This window comes from Hyalella azteca, unplaced genomic scaffold, assembly GCF_000764305.2.
Source record: "Hyalella azteca isolate HAZT.00-mixed unplaced genomic scaffold, Hazt_2.0.2 contig4115, whole genome shotgun sequence".
NCBI lineage: Eukaryota > Metazoa > Arthropoda > Malacostraca > Amphipoda > Hyalellidae > Hyalella > Hyalella azteca.
In genome coordinates, this window is record NW_025934341.1 from 35,273 (window position 1) to 54,039 (window position 18,767).

Genomic DNA, 18,767 nt, shown 5'->3' on the forward strand with positions numbered 1-18,767 from the left:
ATCAATAACACTATCAGATAATAACAATGTATTGTATCAGACTACATAAATAATATTGTAAGTCAATATCAATAACACTGTCAGATAATAACAATGTATTGTATCAGACTACATAAATAATATTGTAACAGTCAATATCAATAACACTATCAGATAATAACAATGTATTGTATCAGTCAACATAAATAATATTGTAACAGTCAATACCAATAACACTGTCAGATAATAGCAATGTATTGTATCAGTCAACATAAATAATAAATTCTATTCTAATTATAACAGTCAATATCAATAACACTGTCAGACAATAACAATGTATTGTATCAGTTAATGTAAACGATATTGTAACATTCAATATTAAAGTATTGCTAATCTTAGTAAATACTTATTATAAAAATTATTTTTGCACCAATTGTCATTATATTACGGAAAGGCTTTTTAAATTATGTTATATTGTTTGCCAGAAACCTGAGTGTGGCTGAGAACTGTGAGTGGCAAATGTGGCGGATGTGGCATCCTCCATGCCACAGCGGTACACGGTGAACTGCTTCATCGCCACTTGCCCGATACGTGGCGACATCCTGAAATGAATTACTGAATTAAAAAATATTTTTATATTAATACAAGTGACTGGTGATATCCTGAAATGAATTACTGAATTAAAAAATATTAAGAGATGCAGAAAAACATAGGAAACAAATCCTGATCTTCCAAAATTTTTTAACTCTATTACTTTTCGAGTTACAGCCATTCAAAGTTGGGTATCGTTTTTTTTGGGACACCCTGTATAATCAAGTTGCCGATAATCTCTCAACACTTGACTTACCTCCGCTCTCAACTCGTGCACTGAAAAAAACTTGTATTTTTATTTCGACAGCATGACACATTCATTGTTATAAGTGAAAATTTGTCCTGATTTTTGTAAACTTGTCCCGATTTACTGAAATTTCGTAAATTTGTCCAGATTTGCTGAAATTTTATACATTTGTCCAGATTTGCTGAAATTTTATACATTTGTCCAGATTTGCTGAAATTTCGTAAATTTGTCCTGATTTGCTGAAATTTTGTGAACTTGTCCTCATTTCCTGAAATTTAGTAAATTTGTCCCCATTTCCTGAAATTTTGTAAATTTGTCCTGATTTGCTGAAATTTTGTGAACTTGTCCTCATTTCCTGAAATTTAGTAAATTTGTCCCCATTTCCTGAAATTTCGTAAATTTGTCCTGATTTGCTAAAAATTTTGTGAATTTGTCCTCATTTCCTGAAATTTTGTAAATTTCTCCCTATTTCCAGTTATTATCACTCACCTCCTGACCTCCTCGAGGTTAAATTTAGTAATTTCTCCCTATTTCCTGATATTTTGGCTCACCTTCTGACCTGTTCATGGATAAATTTAGTAATTTCCTCCTTATTTGCAGACATCATGTCTCACCTCCTGACCTCCTCGAGGAAGTCCTTTATCTCGCACATGGACGCGTGTTTAATGTCCCCGCGCATCTTAGGGATGCTCTCCCGCATCTCCTCCGTGAACTTGAAGCGTGCCACGCGTGGGAGGTACGTGTGCTCCAGCTGCTCTAGTGTCTTCAGCGCAGCGTAATACCTGAGTATTTACAAAAATAATTGTAAATAAACATGATTATTAATATAAAAACCAGGGACCTTAAGAAATAATTAAATTTACACATGACCCGGTAATATTGTAAAGCGGACGCGACAGGAACGTGTCTCTAGCGTCTTCAGCGTCACATAGGTAGTATCTGAGTATTTGTAAAATAATTGTAAATAAGCATGATTATTAATATATAAAACAGGGAACTTAAGAAATAATTAAATTTAAACATGATGGAGTAATGGGTAATATTGTAAAGCGGCCGCGACAGGAACGTGTGCTTAAGCGTCTTCAGCCAGTATTTATGAAAATAATTGTAAATAAGCCTGATTATTGATATATAAAACAGGAACCTTAACGAATAATCAAATTTGAACATGACGGGGTAATATTGTAAAGCGGACGCGATAGGAGCGAGTGTTCCAGCGTCTTCAGCGCCGCGTATATCTGAGTATTTGTGAAAATAATTGTATATAAGCCTGATTATTAATACATAAACCAGGGACCTTGAGAAATAGTTTAATTAAAACATGATGGAGTAATGGGTTATATTATAAAGCGGACTCGACAGGAACGTGTGCTCCATCGTCTTCAGCATTCCCAGCGCCGAGTAAGGGCTGGTTATTAGTTTAAATAAATGATTAATAAAGAAAAAATAATTAATTGAATAATGAAGCAGGCGGGCGGCAGGAACGTTGGCTCTAGATGCTCCGGAGTCTCTGGAACCGCGTAATACCTGAATTTTTTTGATCAAACCATATATATGCTATCTTAATTATAAATAAATTTGATTGTAAATAAACTGGTGCATTAGCAGGCAATATAACACATAAACCAGATGTTATAGTAGGTAATATAATAAGACGCACGGAAGGGTGCTTCGGCTGCTCCGGAGGCTTCATAGTCGCGTAATACCTGATTATTTAATAAAACTAATTAACTCAATCATAAACATCCAAATAATATACCGTACATTGATGTGAGAGGGATGTCATAACGCCATGGAATTAAGAGACTTTAATGTCACACGTAACAACAAAACAGTGCCGTGCCATAGTGACACATGAAAATAGCTAGAAAATCTTATATTGATACGAGAGGATTGTTAGGAAATTAGTCGCGAGTTTTAGCATACTGAACATAAAAAATACGGTATATATAGATTTTATTATACGATTAGAATATATAGCTTTTATTATATTTATTATGGATTTTAGTATTATTTTATTATTAAGATATGTATATTATTTAGACCTCTTTTCCTGTATCTGCGTAAGAAGCTTGGCGTGCGTACGGAGGACAGGGAGGCAGGCGGACAAGGTCTCGATGGCCTCACAGATGTTGGAGGACACCTGCCTGGCCTTGACCAGCTCCTGCGCCTCCTGCACCACCTTCTGCAGCGACTCCTGCACCTCCTGGTCCACACGCGTCACCTCCGTCTGTAGTAGACAGGTGGTATAAAAGACAGGTGGTCGAGGCGGGTGGTCGAGAAATTACGTGATATAGAAGGCAGAAATGACATTAAACAGACAGTAAAAACAGTCAAACAGACAGTAACGACAATAAAACACACAGTAAAGACAGTAAGACAGACAGTAATGACAATAAAACAGACAGTAACGACAGAAAACAGACAGTAATGACACTAAGCACTCACCCTAAGTTTGGCTGCCTGTTCCCTGACACTAAGCACTCACCCTAAGTTTGGCTGCCTGTTCCCTGACACTAAGCACTCACCCTAAGTTTGGCTGCCTGTTCCCTGACACTAAGTTCCCTGACACTAAGCACTCACCCTAAGTTTGGCTGCCTGTTCCCTGACAGTAAGCAGGTCGTGTATGCTGTCAATGAAGCCGTGGTGATGATGGTTGCACATCTTCTCGATGTCGCGGTCATGGCTCGTGATTCTCGCCGAGAGTTTCTCCAGGAATTTGCTGTGTTCCTCGCTGTCATAAATCGTTCTGTAGGACAGGAATCGTTTACAGTTAATTTATTTATTTGATTACGGTACCTATTTAATAAGGCATCGTAATCGGAAATGTTTATAATTGTTTTTTTTTTGGGGGGGAAATAGAGCTTCTAGAGGAATTTGCTGTGTTCCTCGCTGTCGTAGATCGTTCTGTAGGAATGGTTATTTGTTAATTATTTATTTGATTTGTTAGAATTTATTTTTTTGATTATTCAATTAGTCATCGTAATCGGAAATGTTTATAAGGTAGTTTTTTTGTTCAGAAATCAGTTTACAAGGAATCTTGTTCGATTTGCTGTGTTCTTTGCTGTCGTAGATCGTGCTGTAGGGTAGAAATGGTTTACAGTGATTCAATTATTTGATTATTTAATTAGTCATCGTAATCGGAATATCGTTCTGTAAGGCAGGAATGGTTTACAGTGAATTTAATTAGGTATTTAATAAGTCATCGTAATCGGGAATGTTTGTAATTATTTTTTAAAAAATAGAGAAAATAACAATAGAGAAAAGGAAAACAACTATGCAAAGGAATAGAAAAACAACAACGAGAAATTGCCAGTAAGAAATATTCTCTCATCTTCAACGAAACATGCATGCATTAAATTATTTTTTTGCAGAAATCAGTTTACAAGACATCTTGATCGTTGAAATTAGGTACCTATTCGTAATTGGGCATCACTGCGTGCAATGATTTCAACTAGTTGATCGTGATTTAAATTTTCATTATTTTCGATTAATTTGTCGTTGAAAAAGACAGAAGTTCTGCGTTGCTATCGGAAATAATTATGTGCAATAGAAATATTATATTATCTGTGTTTTTATTAGCCATACCAGGTAAGAAAGGTTAATATCAGCTTTTTATAAAACTGATAGTATGGTAATTATTTGCAACGTACACAGCATGGTTCTACAATCTACTAATACAATGAGCTTGAAACATGAAAAAGTCTATTTTCTGAGAAACTGCACAGAATGAACATAAAAACTATACCAAAAATTCCAGTAACTGTTCCACAACAGTAACAACTGTATCAAAAACATCAATAACTGTTCCACAACTGTAATAACTGTTCTACAACTGTAGTAACTGTTCCATAACTGTAATAACTGTTCCACAACTGTAATAACTGTTCTACAACTGTAATAACTGTTCCACAACTGTAATAACTGTTTCACAACTGAAATAACTGTTCCACAACTGAAACAACTGTTCCACAACTGAAACAACTGTTCCACAACTGCAATAACTGTTCCACATCTGAAATAACTGTTCCCCAACTGAAACAACTGTTCCACAACTGAAATAACTGTTCCCCAACTGAAACAACTGTTCCACAACTGAAATACCTGTTCCACAACTGCAATAACTGTTCCACAACTGTAATAACTGCTCCACAACTGTAACCATTACATCAAAAATTGTTATGACGGATCCACTCCATAATGACTACATCATAAACTGAAACAACTGTTCCCCAACTGCAATAACTGTTCCCCAACTGTTATAATTATTGTAATATGCTCAAAAGTTTTAAAGCCATTTTTTCTAGCAACCAATTCTCAATAAAATAGGTTCCCTTAGGTTGCCCTGGATATAACTGTTATAAATAAGTTTCCCAGTGATTATATTATAGTTTTATAACAGATATATCTTAAAGCTCAAGGTTGGCATGCGTAGAAATAACGCACACAAGTTGGCCGTACAGCGGCGACTTGGAGAACTCTTCTTCGAAGCTGCCGAGCGTCTGCATAGCTGTGCAATAATGCACCTAAAATACGGAATAAAGATACGGCAACGCGAATACGGACGAACAGATACGGTAACGCAAATACGGACCAACAGATACGGTAACGCAAATACGGACGAACAGATACGGTAACGCAAATACGGACGTACAAATACGGCAACGCAAATACGGACGAACAGACACGGTAACGAATATACGGATGAACAGATACGGCAACGCGAATACGGACGAACAGATACGGTAAAGCCAATACGGACGAACAGATACGGCAATGCAAATACGGACAAACGAATGTATAGATTAGAGCGAATACATTCGCTAAACGAATAATGAACCAAATTTTAAATAATTAGAAAACAATAAATTTCAATAAAATATTCAACTTGCGGAGGCCAGAGTTCTAACACATGACAGATATGTTAAGTCTTTTGTAGAGGTTATATAGCATGGCATGCACTGTTCGAAAAATCCCCGTTTAACGGTATGACCGGCGTTTCAGTAACCGGCCAGCACGTGAAAATGAACACCGTGTTGCCGTTTTTATTCCAATTTTAAACTATAGGAACCCGTGTAACATCTTAAAAAAGGCAAAACCGTTCATTTTCACGGGCTGCCGGTTACTAGAGCGCAGATACGACCGTTTTTTCACTGTTTTTTTTTCGAACAATGTTTGAGGGCAAACTTCTTGGTAATTGTGTGAGAGTTCAAGTGCACAAAAAGATTACAAAATATATGTGGTATAAGAAAAATTCAGATGCATGAGAGTGTAAGGAAACACTAATAAAAGAATAGCAGAGTGGGAGTTTGAACGGAATAAGTGAAGAAAGGAATAATTAGCAGAGTAATTATTATAGAAAGGAATAACTAGCAGAGAAATGATTGAAGAAAGGAATAATTAACAGAGGAATAATTAAAGAAAGGAATAATTAGCAGAAGAATAATTGAAGAAAGGAATAGTTGGTGGTGGAATAATTGAAGAATGGAATAACTAGGAGAGGAATAATATGAAGAGGAATAATAAGCAGAGGAGCAATGAAAGAAATGAACAATTATCAAAGGAATAACTGAAGAAAAGAATAGGTAATTAGCAGAGGAATGATCAAAGAAAGAAATAATTATCAGAGGAATAATTGCAGAAAGGAATAATTAGCAAGAGGAATAATTAGCAGAAGAATAATAAGCAGAGAAATAATTGAAGGAAGGAATAATTAGCAGAGGAATACTAAGCAGAGAAATAATTGAAGAAAGGAATAATTAGCAGAGGAATAATAAGCGCCGCTGAGGAATAATTGAAGAAAGGAATAATTAGCAGAGGAATAACTGAAGAACCTAAGCCTACGAAGCACCGACGCGACTGAGCGGACACCACAGCACAGGGGGCGTTGGTGCGGTCACTTGACACTGCCACTAGTGGCACTGTGTACCAGTGACGTGGCACTGCGTACCAGTGACGTGGCACTGCGTACCAGTGACGTGGCACTGCGTACCAGTGACGTGGCACTGCGCACCAGTGACGTGGCACTGCGTACCAGTGACGTGGCACCGCGTACCAGTGACGTGGTAGTTGCCTTATTTAAAGTTTATTACAAGTATAATTCACACTAATACAAATAATTATTAACAATCATAAATAAAACCTTCCATAAATCGTAAGAAATTTTCGGTGTCATTTTTTTATTATTCAAGCCGCTCGATGCGAGAGAACATAAAAACCTTCAATAAAAGTAGTCTACGTTGCACGCAACTTAGGCTACTTTTATTGCAACTTTATTGCAACGTACGCAACTTAAATCTAGTGTTGGCATTTAAACATCGTAAAGTTACCATATTTCCGTAGTGCAACCTAAAATTATTAGCCCAATCGAAATGTACTTTTGCAAGTTTCATTCTCAATCACAATTTAAATTTGTAATTACAACTTTTGAATAGACATAGCTATTTAAAAGTCTTTTAAATAACAATTTCTATTTTAATTTATACCTGTGATTTATAGGTACCTGTACTTACTGAATAGCCTGTACCATAACAGGCACTGTATCGGTGTATAGCAGATACTCGTCCATAGTAGTAACGTAAAGAAGTTATGATTGCGGTGAATAGCTTTAATAATTTGGTTACCGGTACTAAGAACACATTTACAAGACGTCAGAAAATGTTCTAAAATTTACTAAAATTAATGCCGTATCGCTATCAAAGTGTCCCACGGCGGGATATATCTAGTTTTATTACAGTTCGAAAATAAACTTCGTTTCGGAAAACGATAAATTTATGGCAAATGTTATTCACAACAGTTTATTACAATTTAGAAATGAACATCGTTTTAGAAAACGATTCATTTATCGCAACTGTTATTCACATCAGTGTATTAAAGTTCAGAAATGAACATCGTTCTAGTCTTCTAGATAAAGATTAGTTTATCGCAACTGTTATTCACATCAGTTTATTGAAATTCAGAAATGAACATCGTTTTCATAAATATTAAATGTACTGAAAATATTATTCAAATCAGTTCACCACAGTTCAGAGCTGAATATTATTGCCAAGATGTTGCCTTCACAGGCACTGTTATTCACATAAATTCATCACAATTCAGACATAAATACTGGCATACCCAACGATAAAAAGACACTCGTACTGAAATGAATTTATGAAGTTTTGTACACGAAAGTTTGCGGTATAACACGAAGCTTCAGTCAACTGAAGGCATTATATGAGTGCACTGTTTTTACAGCAGCAAGTTAGGAGGCTTAGATAAGCAGCAAGGCAACATCCGTTGTTCGAGATAGAGGATAGAGCGAATAAATTTGAAATTGTTGAGTATTTACCCTGACGTGATCTAAGTGAGCCACGGGCGAAATATCACGCATTATTTTGTTTAATGTATATTTCTAGCAGGGAATGATGACGACTATGTGATACTGAATACTGTAGTTGCTACTGTACTGTATACTGTGCTACTGTATAATGTGTACGTACGGTACTGCAGTTACGCGATATAGGTAGTACTGTAGCGCGCGGACAAATACATAAAACGGTTCATAAGTTTGGACGTCATGAAATTTGTGTACTGCGTTTCATCATTAGAGTGCTTCATCTTAAATTATTGAACATACGAGTTAAATTGATAATATTTCATTCCAGTTAGCTACTAGTACTAATAAACACAAATAAACGAAGAGTTCAAATAAATAGCACAAAGTGAAGCAAAATTTGTATGAAGAACAAATTTCGAAATAAGTGTTGATTGAGAAAAAATATATAAGGGTCCTATACAAAGTGTTTTGACAAAATCAAACAATGCTCCTTCATTATTTTGATGATTTAAAGTTGTGTGATTAAAACATGTTTTAATCCTGCATTGAAAATTATTAATGTCATTGTAGATATAACATATCCAAAGTAATTTAGACACTAATTGTACCGCCAACTAAACAATATTTTGAGTGATATTTCAAACTCATTTCAATCATTGATATCACTCATTTTCTTGAATCGCAAATTCAAGAAAGATTTAAAAGCAACAAAAGTTCCATAAAAAATTACCAAATTTATATATAAAGATTTTCTACAGGAATATGGTTAATTTTTGTAGAAGTGTCTTTGCTTTTAAATTTTTTGTCATTTCAATCATCTCTGGAAACTTTCTCAACATTTTTGTGTGAAAAATTATTAAACATAGTTGACCATTTGGTTCAGAAAGTTCACAACAGGATTGAAAATTTTTGAGAGTTTAATGATACTTGGATAGCCGAATAACATGCTAGAAAGCACACCAGTAGAACAATTCCACTAAAATTTTGTATGTTGCGGTCTCAATAATTACTTGAATTAATCTCAGTTGATAGACTCAAGCCAGCAGCCATACCAATCCTTAGACAATGTAGAAGGAGAAGAAAAATGTCAGGAACAAAAAATCCGTGATCATAACAATCATGGCAACATGCTTACCTACCTTGCTTAATAATCCTTGCAAAAATTTGCTATGTCTGTTTGATAAGTGAAGTTACAGAAAGATAAATCTGCACATTACCACTAATAAAATATCTGCTATTATACGGTATGTAGCTGTGAAACTTAAAGAGAGTACCGGTAGGTAGTGTTGAGACATCATATATAGGTATGCACCTTTATTGTAATTAGCGGAAACAAAATGTACCACATTCATCATTTTAATGAAATATTCATGCAACTACTAGCAAACTACCTAAACTAGGTATAGTACGGTGTACTTGTAAAGTGATTTATTTCCTTCATTAATTTAGTCAACACTTACCACTAAGTTACCAGTATCCTCATTCTGCCTTAAGGCCCGTTTACACTATAGGGGCAATGACATGGGCGGTGAGGCGCTTGCTGCAGCGCCTCACCGCCCACAACCGTCCGCACTTATTTTTGTACACAGTAGCTCGAGACCGCGCGCTTTGAAGATTAGATGCCAGTTAATAAGGCGTCAGTGGAGATGGATATAACCGAATTGGAGCTCTGGGCCATTGTTCTCGGGTGTGCTGCTGTTAAGATTTACACAATTACATTTTCAAAGAATTATCAGTTGCAAATGCATCAGACTTTCAAAATTATACGTACTAGACTGCCAGTGGACTTGTTTGGCAGTCTGCTAAAGAAAATAATGTCACTCATCCAGAAGCAGGATGATGGAATTGAGATGGAATTCACATGCAATGGAATTCATTTGCAATGAAATTCATTTCACCATGGAATTTCAAAAGCAACATATGAATTTTCTTGCAAACCTCGTCAATGGTGACTTATACACATGTATATTAAAACTTAAACTATTTTCACCAGAGCTTGTTCTTTTGCATTTCGACTTTTATACTCCTTTGACTGAACTCTCTACAGGCATTCATGCTCTCTACAAAGATCAATTAGCCTCTACTAGAGAGCGAGTCCAACCAAGTGTGGCGTTAGTTGCCATACTAGTGAAGGACCAGCCTATACAGAGTACAGACGACCTCGCTAGACCAAAGACAGCCGTCCACTGATGCAGCGCTTGTGTTGCATGAGGCAGCCTGATTTGTGAATCGCTTGCTCGTCAATTGCTTCTTTGCCCACAAGAAGCGCACTTAGAGGGGCAGTGAGGCGCTTGATGCCCGTGTGTTGCCCCTAGTGTGAATGGGCCTTTAGTCTGCCAATTTTTAGCAGCCAACTTCCATATTCACTCAAATACACTTTACACATAAGCAATAAGCATCTTTCTTGATTTATTCTCATATCAGTCCTCTCACATTTAACTCTGCTAATAGCAGTACCGGTACCAGACACCAGTCACTGGATGCTATACTAAACACATTCCTGATTACTATGGTCCTTGCCTAATCTCATTTAGAAAAATTGAGAAAATGAGATATTTTTACCAGCAATTTAATAAAATAACTCTGAAACATCATTTTCATGGTGCATCTAATGTGAAACATTGGGTGATATTCTAAGAAAATTGCAGGTGAAAAAGATCACTTCATGAGCAATATATGGGATTTGCCAACAGAAACAAGGTATTTTCAAAATTTTTCTAAATAAAATTAGGCATAGGCTTCAAAAAATATCTGCACAAATGTAGTACTGGTGCGCAGTTTTTGTCTAAATTCATGGGTAGCTTCTGCCATCAGTCTGATTTTCCAGTTAAGGTTTTCACCCTCAATTACTGGATAATGCCTAGTCCAGATTGGAAAGGGCCCATGATGGCAGACCATTTTACTCTGTCTGGAACATTGAGCATATTTTCTAAAAATTAAAGGCAAAAACTATTGTTTTACAGGCAATTTTTGGAAATTGCCTCAATAAATCGTAAATGTCCTGTTTTTTTACATTTTTTTTTTTTTTGAAGTGCTTAGGCAAGGGCTTCAAAAATGTATAAAATTTACCACAAGTCTACAACTACTTGCAGAATGCATCTACCTGGTAGGTTATTTCTCAAGCTGTAACTTGGGCTTGATTCAATTTTTTCATCTGCAAGATTCTTTCTAGATGAATTACCTCCTATCTAGTTATTACTAAAAGTGCACCATCAGGCCTCAAAATTTCAAATGTATTAAAAATTTGGCACTTTAGGGCCAGGAAGTTTCTGTAATAAATAGGAAAATTCCAATTCTGACCATGACCAGTTGACCACAGGCATTTTGATCTTATTCACAGATGAATTTTATTCAATTTTTCAAAATGAATTTTGTCCATTTCCATTTCTTTTGCCTAATTTCCCTATCCATGCCTAAGCCTACTTAATTTTGAAATAAAGTTAAAAGGCATACTATATATCATATGCGTTGCCCACACTCAGGATGATGTATGTTTTCGGTGAATTTTCCCATGCATTTTCACATTTTTTAAGCTATTGCTGTGCACAGTTGGCGCAATGTAATGAAAATTGATTATCTTCGCGCACCTGTTCACGCAATCCTGGCCATCTTTATTTTAGAAGAAATTTTCTCCAAAGTCATATGGCAACACTGAACACCATCTGTTTACATTTCGTATGTATAACAGCCACAGTTTACGATTACCGTACGTTCCGTATCCGACAAGGCGGACAACCGGAAGAGTCAGAAGTAACCCGGACATGTCTTACATTTTATTTTTGTCAGTTCGACTCGCGTAGTCAATATACTTGCGTATATTGTTGACTAAAATAGTAGAACTATTTTAGCTTTCTAAAGTACGGGCTCCCTCTGCGCCCTGGACGGCGCACGGCGCATTTTTTTACCAAAGTAGTACCTACGGCGCACCGCGCAGGTCGTTAAAATAACAAAATAAATTCCCGCGCACCTGGCACATCTTCCTGACCATGGTGCGTTGCCTTAACTTGCCTAGTAGGTACAATTTTAAACTTCATCTGTAAAATAATGGTTTTAAGTGATTAAATAGGGATTTTAAAAAAGAATATTATAATTAGAGAGAGAGAGACGTTTCCTATCGTCTCATATCTTTTAAATTTGGGTGACTCGGAGTGATCTACTCCACCAAATTTACGTTACGTTCAGGTTCAAGATACCGGTATTCATTACTTATCGTTTTGTCAGGTAGTCTGCCGAGTGGCAGTTGATTTGGCACGTGAATAAGGTTCTCTTTTTGGAAGCGTTACGGCAAAGAAAATACAAAGAGAGGGTTGAGTCTAGGTTTCTCGCGAGTCGCGACCGTCAATGTTCGAAACGACAAACCGCCGGCCTCACGGCCGCGGCCATTGTGTCTGCTGACTGCAGACCGTACGTGCGTGATGGCCACCTCCGTATATCCAACAACCCTTGGCGCCAAATCTGAGGTCCTTATATATGCTAGAGTCGCGCACACTTAAGCCTAACCCTCGCACTGACGCGCATTCTTTCGAATGGAATGTCCCTCGCAACGCTGAGCGTCAACGTTTCAATGTAAACAACCTTTCCCACGGTCTCGCAATAACGGCCCACATTCCTAGCATTCTTAACATCTACGCATAATACATGTTCAATATTACCTATGTTCAATTTTACCTACTTTATTCATAAGGATAATTAAAAATAATAAAAATAAATGGTTTAAAGTCTGACAAATATTCTGGATTTAACATAAAATATACACAGCACAATATAAGGGCTGGGATTAAGTAAATAAAGTGATAAAGTATTAAGTATGAACCATGAAGCATTCAAATTACATGATAGCCTACATTACCTTAGGACAAGAGCTACCCGACTCGCATCTGGTCCTTCTAGCTCTGTGAGCAAGTGACGCTCTGTATCAGTTATGCTGTCACTCATCATTTGACATTTGGAAAATTGGCAGACAGGAGACTAAGTGAAGAGTCAACTTAGTAAATTAAGCAAGTGATAGAATAAACTAAATTACATTAGCTGATTTGGAAATAGAGATAAGCACAATGACATTTGATTATTTCTTGAAGTTGATATATGATTTGAAATGCTCAATGTATCATCTGATAAACTTCAACAAACTTTAACAATGAGAATGAGCAGGTTCTGCTCCATGATGCAGACATAAAAACAAATTTACCAAACAATCCAAACATTGGACGAAATTAGCTATCAACTCAATCCGCCATCGCGGAAAATTTTGCAGATTTCAAATGACGCGATTGACAAGTTTCTTATATAAGTTAACATTAAATCATCAGAACAATACCAACAAAGCTTCAAATATGAATATATCGCTGATTGATATCTTCGGAGCCTTCCATTTTTAAATTCTGAAAACTCTATATAAATCTTAAGAATGGAATAAAATATAAATATAGAATAGAATAAATATAGAATATAAATCTTATATAATATCTGCAATTTTTTCACAACCATACCTGAAAGTTGGTCCCCAGTATTCGTCTATGGATTCGATCTCTCTCAAGAACAACTCGTGTCGTTCAGAAACTGCACACTCATCTTCACCACTGTTTCCTGCCATTGTGCAGAGAAATAATATGTTCACAAAGTCTGTCAAACTAATGCCATCGAAAGACTGAAATGGAATCAAACCCTTGATGAATGCACAGTTTGATGAATCTAATACAATAATACAGAACCAAATCAGGGTATTCCATTCAAAATAGAGAAAGTTCTCATCGAAGTCAAGTTGTCAACTCTCACTGTGGTGAGCTTTTTTTCTGTGCATTAAAGCAACAGAAACAATTGGCACTCATGAAAGCTTTAATCTTTAAAAATGTTATAGCTCACACATGATTCACAAGACAATTGAATATGAGGCAGAAAAATACGGACGTTTTGAATCGCAAACACATTCCAATACTTTCAAGAAAGCTTACAACAAAACTTCATAGACACAAAATTGATCGAACAATGTTCAGCTATTAAACGTGCGTTTCAAAAATGAGAAACAAAAAATAAGTTTGTGATTTGGCTCGATATATTACTAAATAACAAGTAACATGTAGATGAACTAAACTTTGCCACCTATACCGATTCAGGACACTTTCTTTCTAATAAAAAGCCAAAATCATGTTTAGGAAGCTACCGGATTCATTCAATAATGATTCAAGGAATATCGATTTACATGTAAAGAATTTGTAGCTCTTTCATGCCTCAAAAATTTCAAGTGTTTATCCAGCACTCAGGCACTCGGCTGTTCCCGGATCACACTGAAACCCGAACTGTGTTACCTGTTCGACAGGTGATAGAAGCCGCGTTCAAGTTAAATGTGAAACGTAGTTACCTTAAAATTTTTGCAATTTAAACGTTTGATATAGCAACTATAGCGCAACATAGAGATCTAATTTGGATTTGAGACATTATTAGATGAAAATCATCACTCATCGAGAGATATGAACTCAAGGTGTCAAATTCTCTGGATAGTTGACTGAACGTATCATCATTCCGTTTTCTATCCCTCTCCCCTCCTCCACCCTGCCCCTAACCACAATGTGTAGTGAGAACTTATCACCACCCATTTTATTTTATAAAATTACAAGTATCGACTAGATTTCAGCTCTTTGTAACTTTTTTTATTTCTAGCAAATGATGAGAGCGTGCTCTTTATTTGACGCCTAATTTGAAATCGGACCGCTGGTGTGTTTAGCATATGTGATTTATGCAAAAAACAACAATAAAGTTCTCATTATGTTGAGTTATTTGGAATATCATTTTGATATTCAAAATGTTTTACATTGATAGTGTTTAAAATTGATGCAAGTGCATTGTGATATCAAGGTACTGATGACACAACGAAAAAAAAAATATTTTGTAAATTTACATTTTCCGTGCCTACAGATGTAAACAAACGCTCCGATCACAATAAAATAATTTTATTTTTTATTGTAAGCGCAAATGTGTACTTGATGAACTGCCTGTAGCGAAGTCCAACTTGTGATTGCGACTTACACTTTTATCACGAAAATGGCTGTCTCAATTGCTGTTATTGGGAAGGACGTAAGTCAATTCAATCAGTTTCATCTATACATTTAAGCAATTGAGGACATTTTTTGTTGGGACAAGTCTACAGTTTTACCTTGGGAAATGATATAAATGCATATTTACCCCCTAGGGCCCTAGCAATCTAGAATTTTTTATATTGCTTGTGAAAAATTGTTTTAACCCAAAGTAGTTATATAATCTGTCCAAGGTTTCACTCACAGAACACAGTGACAGTACTGATAACAGAGCAGAGTAGTTGGAAACTTGGAATAATCTGCCCACAATAATCCACATTGGAAAAAAGTCTGAGCTCAGACAGGAGAACTAATTTGGAATATACTATTTTGAGTATTTTCCTAATTATGACTGATATATATTTGTTGATGTTGAAGCCAACTCAGCCAAAAGATTCTAGCTAGGCTAGATGACTAAATCTGTAATCGTCTATCTATCTTAAGTAAGAATCAGCTAGAGGCCTATGGCCTACTAAATGCTAAAACTGCTATACTATACCTAGTGATCCCTCAGTAGGCTCTAATTATGCAAACAAATGTCGTTGTCATTATTAAATATATAATCTAATTGATAATTAAACTATATATTTTACTATGATTTTAGCAATATAATTTGAAACTAAATCAAATATGTGATTTTGGAGTCCTATGATTTCAGATTTGAAATTAAATTTTGGATGGCTGAATAATAAAGGTATAAATTATTTATTTATACATGCAATTTTAGCCATTCCAAAGTTTGTACATAATTCTTACTGAGACCAACAATGAAAATTATCAATACTTTCTTTTAGAATTTATAAAAGTTAACTATAAAAAACAGGTTTTCTCTTGTTGGTTGTAAAGAAGTTTTTCATTTATTCCTGTCTGGTTCAGAGCTAATTCACAATTTGGCCCACTCTCAATGAGCCAAAGGTTGCCGCAGTACCGGTACCTGTGTTACCAGTAAATATTAAAATCACTTGTTTGCTTAAATTGCAAGTTAACTAGGAATTTAAAAGCAAAAACAATACCACAAAAATTCACCATATCTTTATAAGAGAAAACGTTTTGGAGTCCAGCTCCATCGTCAGTTCAGAAGAAGTTCAGATCTAGAAACACAAATACAATCAATTAGTAGAGTAAAAGGCACTGTTGGGTTTTAAAACGGACCTAACCTAAAACCTACTTGCACATCCACCTCATTCTGCTGTACGTGTTCATGCTGAACAGTGCAACACCTCTGTATCCGATAATGATTTTAAAGTTCTAGCTTCCGCATCCGGTGTTACTGATCTACGCATTTTAGAATCCCTATATATATTCAAGCAGAAGCCTAGTCTAAATGCTGGTTTTAGCTCTGTTCCTCTTGAAATAGTAAATAGATAGGCCGTTTACTAGCGTTAATTTCATGTCTTATTTATTTATTTTCCGTTTTAAAACCCAACAGTGCCATTTACTCTACTAATTGATTGTATTTGTGTTTCTAGATCTGAACTTCTTCTGAACTGAATTTTGTGAACTGACGATGGAGCTGGACTCCGAAACGTTTTCTCTTATAAAGATATGGTGAATTTTTGTGGTATTGTTTTTGTTTTTAAATTCCTAGTTAACCAGTAAATATTATATGCCATTAGTTTATTTTATTGCAAAACATTACTAACTGAGGAATAACTAAAGACAAAGTTGATTGTTCACTGGTGCAAAATGATTTTGTCTCGTATGAAATGCAGCTTTGCAGGACAAATTTTCAGTTTTTCTGATTGCATCCTTCCAGAGCAGTAAGATACTATGCTTTAGATATTAATAAAAATCATATATTTTTGATACATCATTTACATTTTCATCATTTGACTTTTGTTTCCAGAATGCTCCACTGTATATGTGGGTTGCTCCAGGACGGGATGAACTCAACCTCCAGTTTCTCTCCCACACTGCACTGGATATAATCCAGGAGAAAGTATCTCCTGCTAACAGAGCCCCAACAGACTCCAGGGAGCTCTATCTTGGACTGCTTTATGCTTCAGAAGAATATAAGATGTATGTTGGAGTATAAATAGAAAATTATTTTACCAGATGATGTTTATTCAACAGTCCCTAAAATCATTTGATTTTTTATGAAATCATTTATACTGGGCAAGTAAATTTATTTATAGTATAATACTTATGGCTCTGCAAAGCAGCTAGCAACAATAATGGGATATTATACCAGAATATTAATAAGTTTGGATAATTTTTGCAGGTATTGACAGTTTTCTTTCAGATTTTTGCTCAAGAAAGCCCCTATTTTAGGACTTAGGCTGAAAAAAGTTCATAGTAAACATTGGTGTTCAAACATTCTTTACATCACATTTTGTTGCAGATTTGGCTACATGACCAACACAAAAATAAAGCTGGTAATCATCACTGATGCTAGCAATACAACCCTCAGAGACAATGAGATCAGAATGGTATGTTACTTCAAAAACCATTTGGAATATTTTTTTTAATTTCAAATTTTCAATTACCTATTCATATTCAGCTGGATACAGATCTTTAAAGGTGCAGCCTTTGCTCTAAGCATCATTTTAATTTATTATTTTCCTTTCTATAAAATAATCTATAAAACTCAATTATCTAACAATTTTACTATCAACAGATGTTCCGCAGGCTTCATAATGCCTACACTTCTGCTGTGTGCAACCCTTTCTACAGTCCTGGAGATCCCTTGATTTCTAAGTAAGTCAATTTTTTTCTAGAAATGAATTTCTTTTTCAAAATCATAGTATAGTAACATTCACAATCTTTGTTTACATTTTTTTGTAGGTACCATGAAAAAATTTGTACTTAGTATTAATTTGAATCTAATTTTGATTATAATGAATAAAGCTATTCTTAATTGTTAGAATTAATTAGAATTACAAATTTTATCTGTATGTGTGTTTTCTTATTTTTTTGCTTTCATCATTTTGTGTTGTTAAAATTTTTTTTGTTGTGTTTGTTTCATTTTCAAATCATTCAAATGTGTTTATCAAATCAAGCTTGGTAGTTTCAGAAATAACCTAATTAGATTATTATCATTTGTGTTTTTTTTTCAGGAAGTTCGAAGCGAGCGTTGGTGCTTTAGTTTCTGGAAACTGAGGTGCAACTCCCATTTGATACTCAAAGAAAATGTTTGTGGTCTCAAGTCCCTATGACCATCGTGAAATAGTTTTTTAAGCTTTAATTAATTGAATTGTTTAAATATCGAAATGCTGATTTGCTCACGTATCCAATTTATTGACTAGGTACCGTACTTATTCTATTTATCACAAACCTATAATGTTTTTAATATTCTTCTACAATTTGAACCATTTTGCTGCACATTCATATTTTGTGAGAATATATGAGTGAAGTAATTCTTCTGCATTATTAATTGATAACGTTTTCTAATATGTTTCAGTTTTTGAATTGTTTACATCGAACGTTCATTTATGTTAATAGCAACTACTTTTTCATGTCATATTGTGACTTATTGAAATATGATTACATTGAAGCATCAAGTTTTTAGAGTTTCGTTGTCGACTTCATTCAATATTTTGAACTAAAGCTTGTCATATTTCCA

The 18,767-nt window shown here is 35.2% G+C and overlaps 2 protein-coding genes across 2 annotated transcripts in view; one reads left to right on the top strand and one right to left on the bottom strand.

Moving 5' to 3' along the window:
- Nucleotides 1-13,811, bottom strand: part of LOC108682545 (exocyst complex component 6B) — a 32,242-nt gene extending 18,431 nt beyond the window's left edge. The window contains exons 1-5 of the mRNA XM_047879882.1: nucleotides 13,625-13,811; nucleotides 3,401-3,566; nucleotides 2,863-3,047; nucleotides 1,432-1,599; nucleotides 546-581 (exon numbers count right to left, since the gene is read on the bottom strand). Of these exons, the coding sequence (XP_047735838.1) occupies nucleotides 546-581; nucleotides 1,432-1,599; nucleotides 2,863-3,047; nucleotides 3,401-3,566; nucleotides 13,625-13,728 (659 nt within the window). The 5' untranslated portion in view covers nucleotides 13,729-13,811. The remainder of the gene's footprint in view (nucleotides 1-545; nucleotides 582-1,431; nucleotides 1,600-2,862; nucleotides 3,048-3,400; nucleotides 3,567-13,624) is intronic.
- A 1,243-nt stretch (nucleotides 13,812-15,054) lies between these two features.
- On the top strand, nucleotides 15,055-18,767 carry LOC108682547 (trafficking protein particle complex subunit 2-like protein). Its single transcript, XM_018171736.2, has 5 exons — nucleotides 15,055-15,206; nucleotides 17,052-17,224; nucleotides 17,547-17,634; nucleotides 17,823-17,902; nucleotides 18,262-18,767. The coding sequence occupies exons 1-5, from the start codon at nucleotides 15,174-15,176 to the stop codon at nucleotides 18,302-18,304; spliced, it is 417 nt and encodes a 138-aa protein (XP_018027225.1). The 5' UTR covers nucleotides 15,055-15,173; the 3' UTR covers nucleotides 18,305-18,767.